This window comes from Molossus molossus, unplaced genomic scaffold, assembly GCF_014108415.1.
Source record: "Molossus molossus isolate mMolMol1 unplaced genomic scaffold, mMolMol1.p scaffold_m16_p_13, whole genome shotgun sequence".
NCBI lineage: Eukaryota > Metazoa > Chordata > Mammalia > Chiroptera > Molossidae > Molossus > Molossus molossus.
Genome location: NW_023425348.1, coordinates 15140567 through 15164740, shown reverse-complemented (window position 1 = coordinate 15164740; position 24174 = coordinate 15140567). Strand labels below are relative to the sequence as shown.

The following is a 24174-nucleotide window of genomic DNA, read 5'->3' as shown; positions in this document are numbered from 1 at the left end:
CATGAGATATCAATTTCTACCTACTTGTGTTATAGGCCTACTACATTATTTCTTCAAAGTTCTGGTCAACTCTGGAACAGTATAGATTAGTCAGATTACTGATTCACTCCAGAAATTCCTAAATGCACTGTTAAAATTGTCATGAGAAATAATAGGAACAAAGATATTATACTGTAGCCCTGGCCTAGTGACTCAGTTGGTTGGAACATTGTCCCAGTACCCCAAGGTTTTGGGTTCGATGCCTGGTCAGGGCATATACAAGAAGCAATCAATGAATGAATAAATTGGAGGAACAATAAACTGATGTTTCTCTCTCCCTCCCTCACCCTCTCTAAAATGAATAAATAAATAAAACAATTTTTAAAGATACTATTATTGAGCCATGGCCAGTTTGGCTCAGTGGTCGGCCCTCAGACCAAAGGGTCAAGGGTTAAATTCTCTGTCTAAAGCACGTACATGGGTTACAGGTTCAATCCCAGGTCTGGCTGGGATGCATGTGAGAGGCAACCAATCAACATGTCTTCTTATATTGATGTTTCTCTCTATCTCTCTCTCTCCTCCTCCCTCTTCCTCCATCCCTTCTACTGTCTCTAAAAATCAATGGAAAAAATATCCTCACATGAGGATTAACAACAAAAAAATACTATATTATAAAACAATTTATCAGAATCAAGAGAGGAAACACTACCATAGCAGAGTATTATTAAATAAAACCACAGATTTTGAGGACCATGACACACAGTAAAGTGATGAAGATTATGACTGACATTTAAAATTTTTTATCTTCATCCGAGGACATTTTTTGCATTTATCTTCAGAGAGAGCAGGAGGGAGAGAGGGGGAAAGAGAGAGAGAGAAACATCGATGTGAGAGAGACACATCAATGGGTCGCCACCCACACGACCCTAACCAGGGCAGGGGACAAAGACTGCAACAGAGGTACATGTCCTTAGTGGGAACCAAACCCGGATCAAACTGGTCTGTGGGCTGATGCTCAAATCGCTGAGCCAAACTGGCCAGGGTATGACTGACATTTTAAATGAACAAGATTAGTCAGGTGGGTCTATGGGAGGAGCTAGGGTTTATGGGAGGAGTTCTAGCATGTTATGCCATTGTGAGAACCCTGTAATAAAGCTCCTATGCTTACAATAAAGCTCCATGGTGGTAACTAACCCTCTCCCTTTAACTTCCTTTTCCCCCTCTATAAATACCTCTCCATTTCACATGCTGGTTACTGTGCAGTGGCTTGCCATGACTGCATGCACTGAGTTACAACCCTTCAACCCTTCATTTTTCCCAAACAAATCCTTTTTTTTTGTGGTACGTGCCCCTAGCGGGAACCAAACCCAGGACTCTCTGGTCCGCAAGCTGATGCTCAATCGCTGAGCCAAACTGGCCAGGGCAAACAAATCCTTTTTTTTGTAACAAAACACCTAGTCGATACTGTTTTTCAGTGGACAAAAGAAACATATCTTATAATAAAGTTACATAAAGGAGACTTTTACATAACTGACTTTATTATGAGCTAAAAAAGTGACAAGAGAATTAATGCAACTAAAAGTAACCTGGAAAATAACTTCCTTCCTTCCCATCAGTTCGTAGACGAAAAAAAACTAAAGCCTCAAAAGGATGCATGAATGAGCAAAGGTAACACTGTTACTGGTACAGTTAGGACTAGATTTCAGAGTTCCTGACCTTGATTTAACCAAAGTAATATCCTAAATGTGAATTATTACAAGGAAATACAAAGATCACACACATTAAATACAGCACCTTGCAACCATATCACTTCAAATAATAATCTTAAAATTCAGCCAACAGTTACAAGTTATAATTCCAAATCTCCAAACTCAAGAAGGAATATTCATTAATTACCTCTTTTGTCTCCGCATGTAGTCCACAACAGCAAGCATTGTTCTTTGTGATTTTTTATCCAAGCAACACTGGGAAAAGTGCTCTGGCTCTGACAAACAAACAAAGATATCTCCTCTCAGTCCCTGGCAGTCTTGCTTAAGCACATTCTTGCTTTTGTTTGTGTATCTGTCTCCCTCTACACTATTAAAGGATATGTGGGCAGTACCCAGCACAAAATTGGTTCTTAATAAATATGAATTGATAATGGAATTTAATGGCATTCTCTTCCTTTTAAAAGAAACTGTTGTGCTTTATAAAACTGAGAAATTAATTGTAACTTATATTTTATTTCTGAAGGGAACTAATTCACTGATTAAACAAATATTTATCTAGGATCTTTTATGTACTAGGTACAGTATACAGCCATGAATAAAACAGACTCCTTCTGACCACCTAGAACTCACTAACTAGCCTTAGAAACTCTTAATACAATGTGATAAGTGCTATGATAGGTAAAGTTTAGAATACCATACAGAAGTATAGGAAGGAACATGATCGCAACAAGAAAAGTTTCATAGCAAAAGTGAAATCTGAAAGAAGAGTAATGGTTCAGCAACAGAAGAGAAAAGGATAGGGTTCCAGACAATAGTGATACTACCTGACATGGCTGGAACAAGAAAAAACATAAGAGAATTTGAAGAACTTCAACATGGCTGAATCATAGAGATGTAAAGCAGTAAGGACGCTAGAGACAAAGATAAATAGATGGACTGAAGTTATATATTATAACACAGGACTGACAGGATTTGATAATCAGATGAGACAAGTGAGAGAGATTTCTGGCTTAGGCAACCGCATGCCATCACTGAAGAGTTACATAGTAAGAAAAGTAGGCTGGGGTAAGAGAATAAAGGTAAGTTTACCTTTGGAAAGTTGACCATGAGATTCACATGGGACACTGAAGTGAAAGTAGTGACTTAAAGACATTAGAAAAGATAAACCACTTAATTATTATTATTATTATTTTTAACTTATCTTTATTGTTGAATGTATTACAGATGTTCTTCATTTTCCCCCTATTGACCGCTTCCTCCCTACTCCTGCCACCCTCCTGCCTTTTCCCACAGTTGTCTGTGTCCAATGGTTATGCATATATGCACATAAGTTCTTTGGTTTAATTCTTCCCACCCTCCCAACCCCTTTTCCCTTTGAGGTTTGTCAGTCTAGCAACCAATTTGTACTTCTTAATCTCTTCAACTTTTTCACCCATTTCCCCAACGCCCCTCCCATCTGGCAACCAAGAAAATGTTCTCTGTTATCTATGAGAATGTTTCTGTTCTGCTTGTTCATTTTGTTTGTAGATTCCATTGTCAATACATATGTATTCATTGCCATTTTGTTTGTTCATATATTTTATCTTTTCTTCAAAAAGACCCTTCAACATTTCATATAATAACGGTTTGGTGGTGATGAACTCCTTTAGCTTTTCCTTGTCTGGGAAACTCTTTATATGGCCATCGATTTTAAATGACAGCTTTGCAGGATAGAGTAATCTTGGTTGTAGGTTCTTGCTTTTCATCATTCTGAATATTTCTTGCCACTCCCTTCTGGCTTGCAAAATTTCTTTTGAGAAATCACCTGACAGTCTTATGGGAACTCTCTTGTAGGTAACTAACTGCTTTTCTCTTGCAACTTTTAAGGTTCTCTCTTTGTCTTGATGATGTGTCTTGGTGTGGGCATCTTGGGGTTCGTCTTGTTTGGGACTCTGTGCTTCCTAGACTTGTATGTCTGTTTCCTTCACCAAGTTAGGGAAGTTTTCTGCCATTATTGTTTCAAATAGATTTTCGATTTCTTGTTCTGTCTCTTCTCCTTCTGGCATCTCCAAGATGCGAATGTTGGCACACTTGAAGTTGTCCTAGAGGATCCTTACACTATCCTCATTTTGGGGGATTCTTTTTTCTTTTTTGCTGTTCTGATTGGGTGTTTTGTGCTTCCTTATATTCCAAATCGTTGGTTTTCTTCTTGGCTTTACCTACTCTACTATTGAATCTGTGTAAATTATTCTTTATTTCAGTTAGTGCCTCCTTCATTTCTGACTGGTCCTTTTGTATGTTCTTGAGGCCCTCACTAAGTTCGTTGAGGTTCTCACTAAGTTCATGAAGCATCCTTATAAGCAGTGTTTTGAACTCAGCATCTGTTAGGTTGCCTATCTCCATTTGGCTTAGTTCTTTTCCTGGAGTTTTGTTCTGTTCTTTCATTTGGGACCTGTTTGTCTCCTCATTTTGGCTGCCTCCGTGTGTTTGTTTCTATGTTTTTACCTAACGAGAGGTATGGGGCTACCTGAGACCAGATGCTGCTTGTTTGAAAGAATTTAGGAAAATCTGAAGCAGGATCCAAGACAGGCCAATCCTATGGTAAAGCAACTGGCAACAGCTTGGGTGGGCCTGAAAGCAGGGTGGGGCAAGGCTTCAGGGAATCATCAGGGCAGGGCCAACAGTGTGAACCAGGTTGCTGGAGTCCCAGATATGGCGGTTGTCTGCTGCCCCATGGAAGGGCTCTCCAAAGGAACAAAGGACTCTGACAGCATGTCTGTCCAGGAGAAAGCTCCCTCTCCAGCCCAAGCTCCAATGCCAAACAACTCAGTTCTCCACTGTATATCTCTGGCGCCCCTCAAGCTGCTTCCCTTCTGAGCTTAGAGGGAGCAAGTCCAAGTAAGTCTGTGCATGGGCCCTTTAAGAGGAGCTGCCTGGGGCTCCAGCCACCTCAGCCTCAGTTCCCGCTGGTTTTTCCAGCCAGAAGTTAGGGGGACTTCTCTTCCTGGCACTGGAACCGAAGCCTGAGTGGGGTACCTGGTGTGGGACAGACCCCTTAGTCCTCAGGGAGGACCTTCCCAGCCGAGGCATCCTCCTAATTTTTATCCGCGACACATGGGTGTGGGACCAGCCCATCCGCACCTGCGCCTGAGTCCGCCTCCGCCTCCACCTCTCCTACCAGTCTCGATGTGGCGGCTTCTTTAATATTTCCTAGTTGTAGGACTTCCATTCAGCCTAATTTCATGTGGCTTTGAATGATGGGAGTTCTGTAGTTTAGTTGTAACTTTGATGATTGTGGGAGGACGTGATGCTGCGTTTTCCCATGCCGTCATCTTGACCGGAAGTCAACCACTTAATTGTTTAGAAATCTGTATTTACTTTGCTTTTAAATAATAGAATTTTAGATGTAAACTTTAAATTTTCAGTAAAGGCAATGAAAATACTGTCACTCTACACAGACATAAAATAAAACTGGCTGATTTCTTTTTAATGTAGCATAAATATGTATGCACAAATGATAAACATGAAAAATCTTGACTACGTTCATGATAATAAATTGTCAAGTTAACATAGTAATTATATTAAACTTGGTAAATAATAAAATTGTTTTTAATACTGCTTTAAATTACATAATATTTAAAGTTTAAATGCTTAATGGTAACTGTGAGTTACTTATACCTTATTTCCCAAATTAAGAAACGGAGACATAGTCTAATTAGTTGGTGAAGTCTCTATGAGAATTTTTATTTTAGGACTTTGATTACAATGGCCTAAATATAAAAAATTCATATAAGCATATTCTGGATCACTTACATGACCAATTTATAATTTAGTAAAACCACAGAGTGGACATCCACATCTATGATTATAATTATATTATTTCAAATAGATTTATAATTGCTGTTAGCCAATAGAAAAGAACACACATAAAACATAAAGCAGAGCAAAGTGAAGTCTAAATGCCATCACAGCCATGTCAAATTAAGTTGTAGTAGTAAAGAAACAATTGGGAGAACTAAGTAATCATGACTATGCCAAAGTAACTAGTCAAGGTTGGGAAGAACAAGGTTGCCGCAAATATCACATTAAATTAATACTTTTCTTATAATTATATCGGTCTTAAAGTACAACAAGTGATTTGTACCTAGTTTTCCCCCCATAAAATTAAGTGCTTTTTAGTGTTTAAAATAATAGTATTTACACAGAAGCAGCTCTATTAACCATCCAGACTATGCTCTGACTTTATACAGTATCTATAGTGCAGATATGTGCAGGCCAGGAAGGAAGCAGTGTGAGAGGGTGGGTGGTCACCTGACCACAGCAGGGAAGAGTGGGCTGGCCACCCCTCTTCCCCAGACCTGTCCCTGCAGCAGCTGAGCATCTGTGGGTCACGTTCCACTCCTCCCACTGCTGAGATGTGTCCCTCTCCTGTCCCCCTCACCAGCCCCACACACTTTCAGACATGACCTGTGTCCTTGCGTTCACTCCATGCTCTAGCTGGGTGTGGGTGCTAACTTAGCTACCACCTCTCTGAGGACACAGGCCAAGAAATAAATAAATAAATTATACCCTACCCCGGGAAGAGATATTTGGGGGATTCCACCCCCAACCTGGGCAAGTTGGGTGGGTACTGCAAACTGGGTGACCAGTAGGGCCCAGCAGCTACCTCTTGGCTTAGCTGTATGCAGTGCTGTGGGCACCTGAAAGTCCCTGAGGTACACACCAAGGGGGCAGAGCAGATCTCCCTGAGCACAGAGGCATCCCTGTCCCCCAAAACCCCACCAGGTCCCCATGGACACAGCTGCTCCAATGAGGAATAGAAAGGCTGCTGAGTCCACTTTATGGAGCTTGGGCAGCCCTACTGCCCGCTCACGGTCTGTCTAGTCCCGGACCCCACAGCATGGCCTCTTGTGCACATGGAAAACAGTCCTGACCCATGCCAGCCACTGCTAAGGCAAGGTCACACAAGCTCCAGATGCAGAACCTTCCTATGGGAGCAGTAGGATCCCTGGCACCCCCACCACAAGGCCCTGAAAGGCATGCTGTCCTCAGTCACATGATGTCGATGAAGAACTCACAGGGGTTCCCCGTGGTCTTCTGGAAAAACTGGCGGCTGCCTGTCATCTCTGGGGCACAGCGGCCAGCTCCCAAACTGGGGGCCCCCCAGGTGGCCCACCCACCACCAAGTACACCTTCATCAGTGGGTATAGTTGGGGGAGCCCCAGGGCAGTGCCAAGGCCTGGCTGTGTGGGTTGCAGCCAGGGCTGAGCTGGCTGGCTGGACACTCCTGCCAACCATTGCCACCTTCTCTGCTCAGGGCTGTGTGGTCTGACTTGCTCTCCTGCTTCCAATTCTACTTCTAACCCTGGGCCCGCCAGCTACTCCCACCCATGCTGCGGGTTGACCCACTGCTTTTGCTTCTGGCCTGAGGGTCCATTCTGTTAGCCCAGTGTTCTCAATCTGTGGGTCCTGACCCTTTTGGGGGTTGAATGACCCTTTCTTGGGGTTGCCTAAGAGCATCGGAAAATACATATTTCCGATCTAATAAACAAGACACCGCTCCTCTATCCATCTCTAGGCAGGTCTGCCCACATGCAGATATGCCCACATATGAGTACCCGGCATGATGACATCATTGCACCAACCCCATCACATCCACCACCCCATACAAATACAGGTGTACGTGACAGGGTTGGCGCCATAATGTACTTATGCGGACCAGTCACACATGTGTAGAAAGCAGCTACTCTGTTAAAAGCAGCTACTGTGTTGAAAGCAGCAGTATTAGAGGTAAAATGACACTTCACGAATTGTAATTACTGGGTAAATGTAAAATCATGTACTGTAAAACCATCAACTACTGCAAAAAAAAAAATCTCTACCATGGGAACATAATCTGGATGTTGATCGGTTTTTTAATATTCAGCTGTGATTGATGTGAATACTGCCCCATTGTGATAGTAACATGTATGTAAAAACAAAACAAAACACAGAAAATGCTAAATCATAGGAAACTTTAATGAACTGTATTGACTAAACTATGCCATGTATCATCTTTCGTATTATTAAAGCTATTGTTATATATTTTCATTAGTAAACCACCCCATGACAATGGATCGTGTAAAGAAGAATGTTATGAAAAGAAAATATAGTGAAGATTTTTTACAGTATGGTTTTACCTCAGTAATCACAGCAAGAATTGAGAAACTGCAATGTGTTATTTGTTGTGAAGTTCTATCAGCCAAATCTATAAAGCCGAACAAACTAAAACGCCATTTTGATAGCAAGCATCCGAGCTTTGCTGGCAAGGACACCAACTATTTTAGAAGCAAAGCTGATGGACTCACGAAAGCCAGACTTGACACTGGTGGCAAGTACTACAAAAAACACGTAGCAGCCGTTGAAGCTTCTTATTTGGTGGCACCAGATATCACCAGAGCTATGAAACCTCACACCATTGCTGAGGATTTACTGTTGCCAGTGGCCAAAGACATTGTTCGAGTTATGATTGAAGATGAATTTGTTACGAAATTGAGTAATGACACCGTCTGCAGAAGAATAGATGACATGTGTGCTGATATTCTTAATCAGGTAATCCAGGAAATTAAATCTGCTCCACCTCCAACATTTAGCATCCAGCTTGATGAATCTACAGACGTTGCAAACTGTTCAGTTACTGGTTTATGTAAGGAATATTAATGATGGCGACTTTAAAGATGAGTTTCTTTTTTGCAAACCTCTTGAAACTACAACTACTGCACGTGATGTATTTGACACAGTTGGTTCATTTCTGAAAGAGCATAAGATCTCTTGGGAAAAGGTTTGTGGTGTTTGCACAGATGGTGCTCCAGCTATGCTAGGATGTCGATCTGGATTTCAAAGTTTGGTACTGAGTAAGTCACCAAAAGTCGTCAGAAGTCACTATATGATTCACTGGCAAATATCGGTAATGAATATGCTGCCACAAGAGTTACAAGTGCCCTGGCCAGTTTGACACAGCAGTTAGAGCATCCGCCTGCTGTCCGGAGAGACCCGGGATCGGTTCCCGCTAAGGGCATGTACCTCGGTTGCAGTTTGTCCCCGGCCCTGGTTGGTCGTGCGGGTGGCAGCCACTCGATGTGTCCCTTTCACATTGATGTTTCCCTCTCTCTCTCTTCCTCTCTCTCCCTCCCACTCTGTCTGTACAAAAAAAAAAAAAAAAAAAGGAAAAATGTCCTCGGATGAGGATAAAAAAAAAAAAAAGTGTCGTAAGTTCTGTCAATTTTGTGAAGGTGAGTACTTTAAACAGTCGACTGTTTTTGCAACTGTGCAACGAGTTGGATGCGCCAAACAATGCTCTGCTATTTCACACTGAAGTGAGATGGCTGTAGACAGGAAAAGTATTACAACATGTTTTGGAGCTTCGTGATGAACTCAAACGTTTTTTAATCAAAAAGCAAGACCGTAGTTCAAAGCACTCTTCAGCGATAAAAGTGAACTGCAGAAAATAGCTTTCTTGGATGACTTCTTTGCCATCTTGAATGAGTTAAATTTATCACTGCAAGGACCAAATGCAACATGCCTCTATTTGTCTGAAAAGATCCGATCATTCCAAATGAAACTTCAGCTTTGGCAAAAACAAAAAAAAACCTGGATGAAAAAAAAATTTACATGTTGCCTACCTTATCTGCTTTCTTTGAGAAACATGACAATGAACCAGACAAAAGGATTATGATGATAATTTCTGTGAAAGAACACTTGCACATGCTTGCAGATGAAATTTCATCATACTTTTCAAATCTACCTGACACCCCATTTGCACTTGCCAGAAGCCCGTTCACTAAGTTGAAGATGTTCCTGAGACAGCACAAGAAGAATTCATTGAACTTATTACCAGTGATGCAGTGAGAACTGATTTCTCTATAATGCCAGTTACAAAATTCTGGATCAAGTGTTTGCAGTCATATCCTGTTCTGTCTGAGACTGTGTTGCACTTTCTCCTTGAATTTTCAACAACATATCTTTGTGAAACAGGGTTTTCCTGCTTGTTGGTTATCAAGTCTAAATACAGAAGTAGACTTGTTGTGGAAGATGATCTTCGTTGTGCTCTTGCAAAATCTGCCCTGAGAATTTCTGATCTGGTGAGAAAGAAGCAATCTCAACCTTTGCTTTTTACGCATACTGTCGCAAAATGTAACAATGTAGTTCACTGTTGTTATATTAAGGCTGTTACCCATGGTACACAATGCTTCAAGACAAAATTTCATTTATTTGTAATTAGAAATAAATATTTCACAATATATAATTACATATTGTTTTTGTGATTAATCACTATGCTAAGTGTTCAATTTGTAACTATGAAAATACATCCTGCATATCAGATATTTACATTATGATTCATAACAGTAGCAAAATTAGTTATGACATAGCAACAAAAATAATTTTATGGTCAGGGTCACCACAACTTGAGGAACTGTATTAAGGGGTCGCGGCATTAGGAAGAATGAAAACTACTGCGTTAGCCCTTCAGTCTAGGGCTTCGCTTTGCTGACTCCTAGCACTGCTGCTGCTGTAGCTGAAGCCGGGGTCCTGGTATGTGAACAGGAAGCAGGGCGGAGGCCCTGGGTACTGGTAGGGATAGCCCTGACCCAGGGGCCAGGGAACTGGGTGGGGCAGCAAGGCCAGTGTATCCTGATCTGAGGCACCGCTGGAGACATTATTGAGGTTCAGGGCTTTGTGATTGCTGCACAGATCCCCAAAGACATAGTAGCACTGCTCGGAGAAGGTGACCTTGTTTACGGTGTGCTGCTGGCGTATTTCCACACCTCCCATCACTCCTTGAAGTGCTCCACTTGCAAGTACAGCTAGTCCACCATGTCCGCCCCAATGACGGCACTGGCGATGGTGATCTTGAGCCAAATGAGGTCACGGATCTCCAATCCAGAGTCTGGTAGCTAAATGACCTGGACCACAGCACCTATGTCACTTTTCACCATCAGTGGTGCCTCCTCCAGCTGTGGGGTACTGGGCACAGAGCTGGTTAGTGAGGAGAAGCTGGTGCTCGTGACGGTGCTGGAGCAGGGGCTGGTACCTTAGTGGGTCAGGGCTCCGGTCAGCACCGGCATGTGGGACAGCAAGGCGGCTAGATCGATGGGCTGATGGGCCGAATAGGGTCAGCCCTCGGGACGGTGGAGTAGCTCCTCAGGGTTGGGTCCCAGCACTTGGCCACCGTGAGACTGATGGGCCCTGTCTGGGATACAATCTCCCACAGCACCCGCATAGCATCATCATTGTTCATGGTCTCAAAGCTGATGTTGTTCACCTGTAGCAGTATCTCACCAGGCTCAATGCTGCCGTCTATAGCCATGGCCCCACCCTTCATGATGGAGCCGATGTAGAAGCCACTGTCTCCCTGGTCACTGCTCTGACCCATGATGCTGATGCCCAGCAAGTGCTGCCTCTTCATGTTGAGGGTGACAGTGATGATATTCAGAAACACTGGAGTCTGTGATGCTGTTGAAGGACAAGGCTCAGTCTGCCTGCCGAAGGTGTTGCTTCTATTCTGGCCGCTTGTGCTTCAGGTGGAAAGGTGGTCTGCTGAGTGGAGCTGCTCAGCCAGCTCGTATTGTCATCCTCTTCAGTCAGTGAAGCTGCTGGATTCAAGTTCATTGCTCAGCATGGTAGATGCACTGTCGGGGGGCAAGCTCAGATCCCTAGGCTGCCCCCCTTCGGGTGCCCATTGGCCTGGGTGGCCACCTCTCAGTTCCAGCATGGGGCTTGCTCGCACTGGTGGCTGACCATGTACTCAGTGCAGGTCTCACTGTCCATCTCATCACGGCTGCTGGCCACATTTGGGTGGAAAGAGGGGGTCCTGGAGTCCCCAATGCCACCCATCTGCTCAAAAGGTGAGGGCAGGTTGACGTGGCCTAAGAGCCTGTATCCAAGTGAGTGCCCTCAGCCAGGACCAGCCAGGAGATCACACGGCCATTGAAGAAGGGCAGCCTGGCATTATCAGCAGAGATCTCATCCTTCACCACCCCACAATCCTGGTCCATGGACTTGAAGAAGAATTTGTAGGTGTGCAACCGGCTGGTTACTGAGCATGTTCTTGAAGTAGGCCAGCATGACGTGCTCGGGCGCCAAGAGCAGCATGAGCAGTAGGTACCGTGTCTCCTCGTCCATGTGATAGATTATCTTGGTCTCTGCAATGGCGCAGCAGCGGCGGGCACAGGGCCTGCAGGGGCTCAGGCCCGACCTTGGGAATCGGATCCGGGTGCCCCGCCTGCCTGCCACTCCCGGCTCCGTGAGCCTAGTTGCCTTTGGCCGCCCATCCGCTCCCAGCCCAGGGACAAAGGCAGGGAGCTGGCGAGGCCCACCTGTGTCCATGCGTCTCACCGCCCCCTCCGGCTGCCTGTACCTACTTTTATGTTTGCACGTAACATACATTACTACAATATATTAAAGACAATAAGTTAACATTACCGATCTATGCAATTTTTAAAAAAATTTAAGTTTGAAAAACTGACCCATAATGAGCCCTCAACTATGCTTATATAGTGTGTTCCAAAAATATATACACAACTTTGAATAATTACAAAGTTAGTGTTTATTAAAATGCACTTCATTTCTACAATGTAATAGAATTTACAGACACACTGTATACATTTTTTGGGTACACACTGTACATATAATGTGCCCCCAATTCCTGATGAAATTTCTTCTGTTATGAACTCCTAGCAGGGAAAATACTTAGCATGGAAAGAAATATAGGTCATAAAAGTAAATAAAGTACAATCCAATTTTTGTTTTAAAAAATCGGAAGGGTACATACCAAATGTTAACTGTTATCCTAGATAATAAGATTATGGGTAATTTTTAACTTACGTTAATTTTTCTATAATTTTCACAATAAATGTTATTTTATAACAAAAAAGGCTGCTTTTAATAAATGAGTTGGTCAGAGTTTTAATATGAAAATTCCATCACATCTCTAACACAATACCTACAGTATCTGGCTGCACATTTGTCTACTTTATTCAATGCTAGAATATAGAGTGTGTCTTGTTCACATCTATATTGCCAGTGACAAGCACAATACTTGATTTAGGTGCTTTACATACATCATTTCATTGAAAACTTGATACAAGTGTTATCTCTGTTCTGTAAATAAAGAAATAAAAGTTTCTAGGTTATGGTGTTAAGCCTACAAAGCATCTTGATGAGGTTCAAACCAATCTCTCTTCCTCTAGAACCGAGATATTAACAATATAAATGTGAGAGATTTAACAGAATACCTGAATCCAAACTTGCAGGGGTCATGGATCGGTTGGTTTGTGAGGACTGCCTGAAACAGTTAGTGAAAAATCCCTGAATGTGTGTAGAAAGCAGATTTCTCCATGATTCATTTGTATCTTGGAGTAAAATATCATGAATCAAATACGGAAGCACAGTTTGACAAAAGTCAGCTTTCACCTAGAATACACAAACATATCTAGTTTCAGTAAAAATAGTATATTAAAATTTCATTACATACTACTGGCATGTAAGCTTTTAATAAAATGATAGGTGCCATAAACTTAAGGCACGGTTAGAAAATGTGTACCAGATGTTATTTTTAAAGAAGAAATCCACACCAAGCTAGAATATCTATATAAAACATATGTGGTTAGTTACAATGTTAATTGTTCATTTCCATTCTAGGCCATTTGCATATAATAAAACATAATATTGCTTACAAATGAAATTATGTCACTCTTATAAATAAAATTTCATAGTTGAAAAGTTTTATTAATAATACCAGAAGTTCTCTAACTTGATATAAGGGAAAATGGGGATCAACGTTTAAAAAAAGTCGTTAATTTGAATTTTGCACATTCTCTACTCAATGAAGAGCTACAGCAGCCATGTAAAATAATTATTTTTTTATTTGTGGTATACTCCACAGTGTAGAACAGTGTTTGAATATCTGTGGCACATTAAAACAGTACTCAACCTTATTTTTGCCAAGATGCCATCTTCATGATCACATGCCACACACATAAGACAGGTTGTAGATGACCACTTTCCTTGTTAAACTAAAGACAAATCAAAAAACTAGTTTTGGAAATATAAAATTTAAGGAACTATGAATTGAGGTACATATAAATTTATCTTTGGAACATTTTATCTTCCAATCCAAAGTCAGTATTTTATAAAATCTTAGGTTTATTCACTAATGAGAAATGAGCTACATGTGTATCCAGGGTATCACTCTGCTGACAAGAGTAGTACACTACTGCAGACATGGTGATTAACTGTCAACTCTTCTGTAAGAAATAGGGACTGCTTTTTTTCTTTTACAAACTTATCTTTATTGTTAAATGTATTACAGATGTTCCTCCTTTTTCCCCTATTGATCCTCTCGCCCCTGCTCCTGCCCTCCTCCTGCCTTTCCCCACACTATTGTCTATGTCCATTGGTTATGCCTATATGCATATAAATACTTTGGTTTACCTCCCCCCTACCTGTTGAGATTCATCAGTCTAACAACCAATTTGTACTTCTTAATCCCTTCACCATTTTCACCCTTGCCTCTAACCTTCCTCCCATCTGGCAACTAACAAAAAGTTCTCCACATCTATGAGTTTGTTTCTGTTCTGTTTGTTCATTTTGTTTCCAGATTCAACTGTTGATAAATATGTATTTATTGCCAAAGAAGACCCATCAACATTTCATATAATACTGGTTTGGTGGCGATGAAATAATTCCTTTAGCTTTTTCTTGTCTGGGATACTCTTTATATGGCCATCGATTCTAAATGATAGCTTTGTAGGATAGAGTAATCTTGGTTGTAGAGTCTTGCTTTTCATCACTCTGAATATGTCTGCCACTCCCTTCTGGCCAGCAGAGTATCTTTTGAGAAATCAGCTGACAGTCTTATGGAAGCTCCCTTGTAGGTAACTAACTGTTTTTCTCTTGCTGCTTTTAAGATTCTCTCTTTGCCCTGGCTGGTTTTGCTCAGCGGTTAGAGTCAATTCGCGGGCCAGAGAGACCTGGGTTCAGTTCCCACTAAGGAGATGTACCTCAGTTGCAGTTTGTCCCTAGACCCGGTTGGGGTCGTCTGGGTGGCAGCCAGTCGGTGTGTTTCTCTCACATCGATGTTTCTCTCTCTTCCTTCCTCTCTCTCTTTCACCCTATCTGAAGATAAATGCAAAAACATCCTTAGGTGAGGATAAAAAGAAAAGATTCTCTCTTTGTCTTGAACCTTTTGCATTTTGATTGAGATGTGTCTTGGTGTGGACCTCTTGGGGTTCATCTTATTTGGGATTCTGTTGCTTCCTGGACTTGTACGTTTGTTTCCTTCACCAAGTTAGGAAAGTTTTCTATCATTATTTTTCAAATAGGTTTTCAATTTCTTGCTCTCTCTATTCTCCTTCTGGCATACCCATGATGCGAATGTTGGTACGCTTGAGGTTGTCCCACAGGTTCCTTATACTATCCTCATTTTTTAAATTCTTTTGCTGTTCTGATGGTTTTTTGCTTCCTTATATTCCAAATCGATGGTTTGCTCCTTAGCTTCACCTACTCTACTACTGAATCTCTGTAAATTATTCTTTATTTCAGTTAGTGCCTCCTTCATTTCTGACTGGTCCTTTATTATGCTCTTGAGGCCCTCACTAAGTTCAATGAGCATCCGTATAGGTAGTGTTTTGAACTCTGCATCTGTTAGATTGCTTATCTCCATTTGGATTAGTTCTTTTCCTGGAGTTTTGTTCTGTTCTTTCATTTGGGACATGTTTCTTTGTCTCTTCATTTTGGCTGTCTCCATGTGTTTTTTCCTATGTATAAGGTAGTTTCTATGTCTCCTGGGCTTCATAGGGTGGCCAATTGTAGTAGGTGTCCTACAGAGTCCAGTGGCACAACCTCCCTGATCACCTGGCTGAGCCCTCGAGGTACACCCCTCATGTGGACTGTACACCCTTCTGTTTTAATTGTCTTGATTGCTGTTGGCACATCAATGAAAGGGTATTTTTCCAGATGATGAGCTGCAAGGACTGGCTGTGCCCACTACCCACTGACCTCTGACTACCTTGGATAATCAGCTCTGCAGGGGCCTACTACACAGAACAAGACTTACTTCAGCAAGGCTCTGGTACCAAGTCCACTCCTTTAGTATGTCTCCCGTGGAGGTGGTTGGGTAGTGGTGCTTCGATGTGTTCTGAAGGTGTCCACTGGGAGTGCTGGCTCTGGGGTAAGGTCAGCCACTGCCTGTGTTCTACCCGGGGCCACCAGGCAAAAACTACAAAGCATTCTGCCAATGGCTGCTTCTTGTGCTGGGCTTGGAGGAGCCCAGGCAAAGTCAAGTTGTGAACCAAGGCTGGCTGCTCCTAGTGCCACGCCTGGGGCCACTTAGTGAGAGGTATGGGACTCACTGAGACCAGATGCTGCCTTTTAGAGAGCATTTAGGAAAATCTGAAACAGGAGCCAAGATAGGCCATTCCTATGGTAAAGCCACTGGGAACAGCTTACGTGGTCCTTCAAGTTGGATGAGGTAGGGCCTCAGCGAATCACCAGGTGGGGACAGACAGTGTGAGTCAGGTTGCTGGAGTATCAGACATGGCACCTGTTTGCCAGTCTCATGGGGGAAGGGCTCACCAATGGCCTCCACCAGCAAGTCTGTCCAGGAGAAAGTTGCCTCTCCAGCCCTCGCCAGGATGCCAAACAACTTAGTTCTTCCCCGTATGTCTCTGGTACCTTTTGAGCTGCCTCCTCCACGCTGGAGCTCAGAGGGAGCAAGTCCCATTAAGTTTGGAAGACAGCCCTTAAGAGGAGTTGCCTGGGGTTCCAGCAGCCTCAGCCACTCTCAACCTCAGTTCTCACTGGTTTTACAGCCAGAAGTTAAGGAGACTTCTCTTCTTGGCACTGAAATCCTGAGCTGGCAGTCTGGTGTGGGATGAGAACCCCTTGCTCCTCAGCAAGGACCTTTGCAGTCAAGTTATCCCTCCTGATTTTTATCTGCCACAAGTGGGTGTGGGACCAGCCTGTAGGCACCTCCACCTTTCTACCAGTCTCCATGTGGCTTCTTATTTAATTTTGTTGTAGGACTTCCATTCAGCTTGATTTCAGGTGGTTTGGAATGATGATTGTTCTGTAGTTCAGTTGTAACTTTGTTGTGGTTGTGGGAGGAGGCAATACCGAGTTTACCTTCGCAGCCATCTTGACCAGAAGTCCTTGGACTGCTTTTTAAAACTGCTTTCAATGAGTGTACTTCAACAAAATATTCACTTCTCTATCAGTTATTTGTAAATGGTGGATGTCTGACCTAGTGAGAGAGTTTGTTTTCACATTTCTGTTGAATTCTGCTTGGCAGTACTATAAATCAGGTAGTTTTTAAAGTCTTAGACCACCATCATAGTTCTGTTTTGCATGATATATCTGATAAAAGCATACAACAAACTTTGTGTTTGATTTGGTACATACCTTTACTCTCTACTGAGATAAACTGTAGCGTATCTTCAAAAATAAAAAAGCAGTGGTAACTGCTAACCCATCCCCTTATCTCATTCGAGAAAGCACCTCAGGGAAAGTAAATGACAATGACTTTATCAAAAGGAGTAAAAAAACAAAATAAGAGCAAACTTGGTTAATAAAAATATTTAGTCATGAGGACTTTAACTATCAGTAGTAACAAATTACTTGAGGCACCCCTTAGAACTCATCTAGTTATGTAACTACCACACAGCTGAAATCTACTACATAAAGTTCTGGCTAAATAAAGATATCTGTCTGATGGGTTCACAATAGCTGAATATAGGTGATGCTGCATGAAGATGATGTGCTGTATCACAGCCCTCTTTTTAGAGATATTATAGGCCACAAACATTTGGCCAAATGAAATGGGAAAAGCAAAAAAAACAAAAAACAAAAACAAAAACAAAAGAGAAAACGCAAATGAAAAAAGGCAGAGAGAGAAAGGAATTAAGTCAGACCAAGTAATCTTTTTACCTCACACAATGGCTTTAGTAATTGAAGAATTTCACTTTTTGTGCTTCCACTATCCAAAAACGCAGAAGTCAATGTCTTTATCCAAACATCATGATTTGCAGTTTGAGGAATCCATAGGCTTGTATCATCCAAGCCCTGTAAAGGGTTTTCTCTGTCAAATCTGGGTACTTCTAAAAACTAGAAAGAAAGATAAAATATAAATCCGGTGATCAGAAACATATTTACCTTTCCCAAGGAAAACGAATATCTGAACATAAACAAATCTGTTTCCAAATAAAACTAAATTTGAAGGCTGTGGTTACATTTCAAATTTAGAATACATTTATGTTTATACAAGAGGCAGAGTGGTATGGTAAAAAATTACTGATTACTGATCTACACAGCAGAAAATGAGTTCTACTCTCAGCTTACTAGTATTATATTATATGATCACAAACTCTTTGTCTCATTTTTCTTAGGTAAAAAACCAGTCCAAATATACCACACAGAACTGATTTTAAAATGAAATAAGATTGCCCTAGCCGGTTTGGCTCAGCGGTTAGAGCGTCGGACTGCGGTCCTGAGAGACCCGGGTTCGGTTCCCGCTAAGGGCACGTACTTCGGTTGCAGTTTGTCCCCGGCCCTGGTTGGTCGTGCGGGTGGCAGCCACTCGATGTGTCCCTTTCACGTCGATGTTTCTCTCTCTCTCTCTCTCTCTCTCTCCCTACCACTCTATCTGTACAAAAATTGGAAAAATGTCCTTGGGTGAGGATAAAAAAATAAAAAATAAAAAAAAATAAATAAATAAATAAAATGAAATAAGATTATAAAATGTTATAACTATAGTGTTTTACAGGTTATATTGCTAGGTATATTGCTAGTTTATATTACTGCTAATTGCACTAAGACCAAAATTGTATTTATGATACATTAAAAGTAATATTTAAGCCCTGGCCAGGTGGCTCGATTGGTTGGAGCATCATCCCGTACTCCAGAGGTTTTGGCTTCGATTCCCAGTCAGAGCACGCACCTAGGTTGCAAGTTCCATCCCTAGTTGGGGCGTGTACAGGAGGCAACTGATCAATGTTTCTCTGACATCGATGTTTCTCTCTCTCTCTACCCTCCTCTCTCTCTAAATATCAATAAATACATATCCTCAGGTAAGGTGAGGATTTAAAAATATAATAACAAAAAAAATGGTACTATTTCAATGATAGGTACATACCATGAAATTAAATTGGTGAAAACTCAATTGTACACTTTATGAAAAGAAAACATTAAACAGGAATGTTTAGACTAAAGGAGAAGAGTTCTTAAATATTCTTCATAAAGTACTTTCAGTGGAATCTTTCCATATCAACATGGAAAGGGAGAAATCTATAGGTCTTCATATATTTCATTAGAGAGTTGTAATACTTAAAACTTGCTATAGAAATAAAAATACTTGCTTACTGATTTCAACACCTAATACCACCCAGGATCAATGGCTTTTATGAAATCAAAGTCAGGTTTTCTACTCCTAAGAAAAAAGGTCTATCATTAAGAACTCCACCTATTCCCTCCAAATCAATCATCACTTCTCTAGGCTACCTCTATCTCAGCCGTTCCATGCTTTCCCCCCATAATTAAAAATACAAATTCCTTGGATTCAGGAAGTACAGTTGGAATTAGTTCTAAAAAAGGTTAAATGTTAGTATAATCCTATTTCAGCAATTTGATATTCCTATTCCATAGCAAAAAATAAATATTTAGAATACTGGGTACTCAATAAACATTTATTATTTGAGAGACCTTTTTCCTCGATGTTCTAAAAGGGTGTAGATAAATCAGCATGGGATCAGTGGTTGTCTTGTAAATCTCCCAGAAACTATGACCAGTCTTTGTGGCTAAAATGTTTTTCAAACAGGTAACAGTAGCAGATCGCACTTTGACACTGAAAAACAGACAGACATTCAAAAGCCTATAAAGTATATCAACTATTAATCTTGAGAAATGTTAAACAACCTTCAATGAAAAAAATCTAAAATTTATATCATTAGGACAATTTTACATTTATTAGGAAATTTCACATCTATAAAATTCTGTTAGGTCACAGCCAAAATTATCAAAGTATTTTTAATGTTCTTTCAGTAAACTTGAGTTACTAATCACTGCAATGGCAATTTTCTTTATTCGGTAAAGTTTATAATACGACTAATAAAACTTAAAGGACTCATAAAAAGAAGTAAAATGACTGATAAAAATGAATAATGAGAAGAACAGAATAGTAATTCACCTGAGAAAACAGTATTTTGATATTTTCTCTAAGAAATAAGTATGTCCCTCCAAATGATAAAAGTATTGTCTAGAAGAATTTTAAACAAACAGTAAGTATATACTTAATCTGACCAGAAGCAATCTGAAAATCAGTAGGTAAGGCATCTAAAACCATTAATAAAACATTAAAGGGCCTTCTCTTTTGCAAAAAATTAAGAAAAGGAGGGTTGCAGCCCTGAAAATATTACAGCTAACAAAAAATGTCATTAATCCTGATAGTGTAAATGACCAGCTATCAGATAAAGGCCTAATTCCTTTTAGGTGTCTCAGTTTAAGACAAGAAGCATAAATCCTAAACTTGGTTCATCCTTCATTCCTCTCTATTTCCCTAGTCCTCCATTTCCATTTAATCAGCAAGTCCTGCTGGCTCTATGTTAAAAATATACATTGTTCCATCCATTTCCCACCTCATCTCCATTACTGCCAATCTAATCCAAGTCACCATCTTTTATTTGTCCTCTAGACTACTACAAGAGTTTTGAAACAGGGCTTCCTGTTTCCACTTTTGCCCTACCAGAATCCATTTGCCATATAAAAGCCAGAGTAAAAATGTAAGGAGCACCAATGACAGTACTTTGCTTAAAACTCCATGGCTTCCTCATATATTTAAAATAAAATCTAAATTTCTTATTGGAAATAGTCCTACCTTTCTAATTTCATTTCATACCATTTTCTTCCACACCAGATTTCTGTCGGTTCCTCAAACACACTAACATTATTTCCATTCTACATATGTCCCATCTGGAATGTTTTATCCCCAATCATCTTATAGCTGATTCCTGATCACTCAGATCAGCAAGATAATATTCCTTCCGCAAAGTCTTCCATGACCAGCTGTTCTAGGAATTCCTTGTCGATATTCCCTCCATAGACCTCAGGGCCCATAAACATGTGTTATTTTCCTCTTACAAAAACATAGAAACAACAAATTGTACCTGATCCCTAGGTCTCTCAGGCGTAAGTCAAACTAATATCTATGTGCACTTCCTTGGAAATAAAGTATTGCAAATCATTGTGTAACAAATAAAATACTTAATGTTTGCAAATTTTATGTGAAAAATCTCTTCCAAAACTGTGCCAGATATAATTTGAAATATGTTTTCAAAATGAGATTAATTAGCCAGACCGGTGTGGCTCAGTGGCTGAGTGTTGACCCATGTACCAAGAGGTCGCTGGTTTGATTCCCAGTCAGGGCACATGCCCCAGTTGTGGGCCAAATCCCCAGTGTGGGGCATGCAGAAGGCAGCCAATCAATGTTCTCTTTCATCAATGTTTCTCTCTCTCCCTCCCTCTCTCTCTCTCTCTCTAAAATCAATAAAGAAAAAAACAGATTAATTAGCTCTGGCCAGTGTGACTCAGGAGTTAGAGGGTCAGCTAACATACTGAAGGGTTGCAGGTTCAATTTCCGATCAAGGGCACATACCTGGGTTGCAGGTTCGATCCCCAGCCTGTGTTGGGGCATGTGCGGAAAGCAACCAATTGATGTTTCTTTCTCTCCCCCAGCTCCCCACCTTCCACTCCCTCTAAAAATAAAAAATAAAAAAAATCCTTGGGTGAGGATTAACAAAAAATGAGATTAATTAATAAATGGATGAAAGAATGGCTAGATGTGACAAAGGATAATACTAAAATATTAATAGTAGAATCTAGGAAAATCTAAGTGGTAAGTATATGGGTATTCTTGTAAAATTCTTTCAACTTTGCCGTACATTCAAAAAATTTTATAATAAAATGTTTTGGAAAAAAAAGCACATCAGCCCTTTTATTGCAAAAACAACAACGAGAGAGAAAAATACATGCCTATTAAATCAACAGTGAAAACATGGCAGGTAGACATTACTGACAATCATTTATTCCCCAAGAAAACTGTGTGTGTGTGTGGGGGGGGGGGGATTGAAAGGGAACAGATGCAAAACACTTATTGACCTTAGATAGATGCCTAGATGCCCAGTTGTGGGCAAAAATTCTTTGAACCTACACCTCAAAAATGGTGATGAGGTGCTCAAATAGAAAATAAATAAATAAAGTGGAAGTGGGGGGCAAAGAAAGCAAGCAAAAGTAATCTCTTACCCAGCAAGCTGAAAAATCTGTTGCAATTCTGTTTTGCAGAGAAAAAAATGGGTAAAAAACACTAAAGAATTTTTTAGTTATAAAATTTCCACTCTATAACATATCTTAAAAGAATCTAAATAGTCGAAGAAGGGTGACACTTTTGATTTTGACAAATGCCCCTAAGAGCCCACTTCACATTCCCCTTACTGTTCTATGTAGAACTACCTACAATTTTCTTAAACTTTGTCTAGTATATTCATCACCATATCAAATGCTTGGCACATAGTAGGGTTTCAGTAATTTTGTGCATTAATAAAAATCCAACAATTTTCATTAAAATACTTTAGACTGAAAGAAAAGTATGGCAACTTAAAACAGAAAGCTTTAAAGTTATTGGAAATGTTAATTTATGTGAAGTATCATTCTCCTTGAATGTCAGGTTAATAAGTAAATGCTATCAGAAATCAAGTATCATTAAGTCCTCACCAATCTTCTACCAGTGTATTGTTCAGGTAGGTCAGCATTATGAGGGTCCACTGAAGTTCTTTATCTTCAAATAACTCAAGGGCCTTGGTATAAGATGTATCTTTACCATGTTGTATAGCTATCGTAGAGAAATCTATAGGACCCACTTCTCCCAAGCAGCATCCAACAGCCTCTACATATAGAAATTACATTTCAGTCAAGTTATACCTAAGAGATCACATACAACAGAAATGTCCTAATTTCCAAAATATAATGCTGTTTTGTCATCCTTCAAGAGTTAAATGTTTCTCAAAGATTTTGAATAAGTTAAAGAAGCTACAAAACATTATATCATTTCCTTTGCATATCATTCATATCAGCAATTTCTCCAATAAAATCATAGCCAAGAGATAGATTAACTAGTAACAGAATACAGATATTAAGGATGAAAGTTTAAACATAACTATTGCATGAGAGTATCAGCAGACTTTAAAACTTAAAACTTTTTTGAGGTATTAAGTACATAAAGTCCACAAACCTTAAACACTCATTTCAATGAAAACTCACACGTGCACAAACACGTGCATAGACACACACATCACTTACTTTTTCCCATCTGTTATCACTACCCAGATGAGGATAAAAGGTTTTCAGCATGCCAGAGGACTCCCTCATACTCTTCCCCAGTCATGGAAGAATTTTAAAATATGTTCACAAATTGTTTGATAGTCTCCCTTTCCAAAGGTAAAGTCTAACTCCTCTCCTCTCGAATGTTGGGCTGTCCTCAGTGACTTACTTCTAACGAAAAAAATCTGTACAAGTTTTCCACCTCCTTGAAAAAATTTACCTGCAGGTATTTAATTCTTAGGTGCTATTATAAATGAAATTGTAAATGAAATAGAATTTCCTTTTTAGGTTGTTCCCTGATGGCATATAGAAACACTACTGAGCCCTGGCCGGTTTTGCTCAGTGGTTAGAGCGGTGGCCTGCGGTCCAGAGAGACCTGAGTTCGGTTCCCACTAAGGGCATGTACCTCGATTGCAATTTGTCCTCGGCCCTGGTTGGGTCGTGTGGGTGGCAACCACTCGATGTGTCCCTTTTATATCAATGTCTCTCTCTCTCTCTCTCCCCCACTCTATCTGAGCAAAATATCAAAAAATGTCCTCAGGTGAGGATAAAAAAAAAAAGTAAAAAACAGAAACACTACTGAATTTTGGGTGTTGATTTTATATCCTGCAACTTTGCTAAATTCATTTATTAGCTCTATTATAGTAGCTTTCTTGTAGATCATATTTTATATATATATATAATTATGTCATCTGTGAACTGAGACCATTTTACTTCTTCCTTTCCAATTTGAATTAATTTTTAATCTCTTTTTCTTGTCCAATTGCTTTCGCTAAAACTTCCAATATAATGTTAAATAGCAGTAGTCAAAGTGGACTTGAGGGAGAAAGCTTTCAATCTCTTACCATTAAGTATGATGTTAGTTGTCAGTACAAATATTTTGTGCTACACAGGAAAGCCACTTAGGGTTCTTGTGGCAAATGAGGTTTGTCTCCAGAACCAGTAATACTATAAATAAAGGGGTAAATTCCTTGGTTAAAGAAAACTTCTAGGTTCTGTTTCGTGGTCTGGGTGCTCGATGCACAGGTGTATCTGTGAAAATTCTTTAAGTATATATTTATGATCTGTACACTTTCTTGATGTAAGATATATTTCAATAAAAAAG

General features: G+C 40.3%; 1 protein-coding gene and 1 pseudogene across 14 annotated transcripts in view; both read right to left on the bottom strand.

Annotated features, from left to right (window-relative positions):
* The window catches only part of ATM (ATM serine/threonine kinase), a 160403-nt gene that overhangs the window by 53569 nt on the left and 82660 nt on the right, over nt 1-24174 (bottom strand). For 12 of the 14 annotated variants that reach the window (XR_004959324.1, XR_004959325.1, XM_036259999.1 and 9 more), the window contains 5 exons: nt 22464-22635; nt 19401-19542; nt 17631-17807; nt 12941-13118; nt 1876-1963 (listed from right to left, as the gene is read on the bottom strand). Coding sequence is in view for 11 of the 14 variants with exons in the window: in XM_036259999.1 (XP_036115892.1) it covers nt 1876-1963; nt 12941-13118; nt 17631-17807; nt 19401-19542; nt 22464-22635 (757 nt within the window). In the remaining 3 variants the exon portion in view is untranslated. Of the gene's footprint in view, nt 1-1875; nt 1964-12940; nt 13119-17630; nt 17808-19400; nt 19543-22463; nt 22636-23914; nt 24018-24174 lie in introns of those variants that run through there. The other 2 variants (XR_004959326.1, XM_036260009.1) reach the window with 2 other exon arrangements.
* Nucleotides 10143-12178, bottom strand: LOC118628942 (annotated as a pseudogene).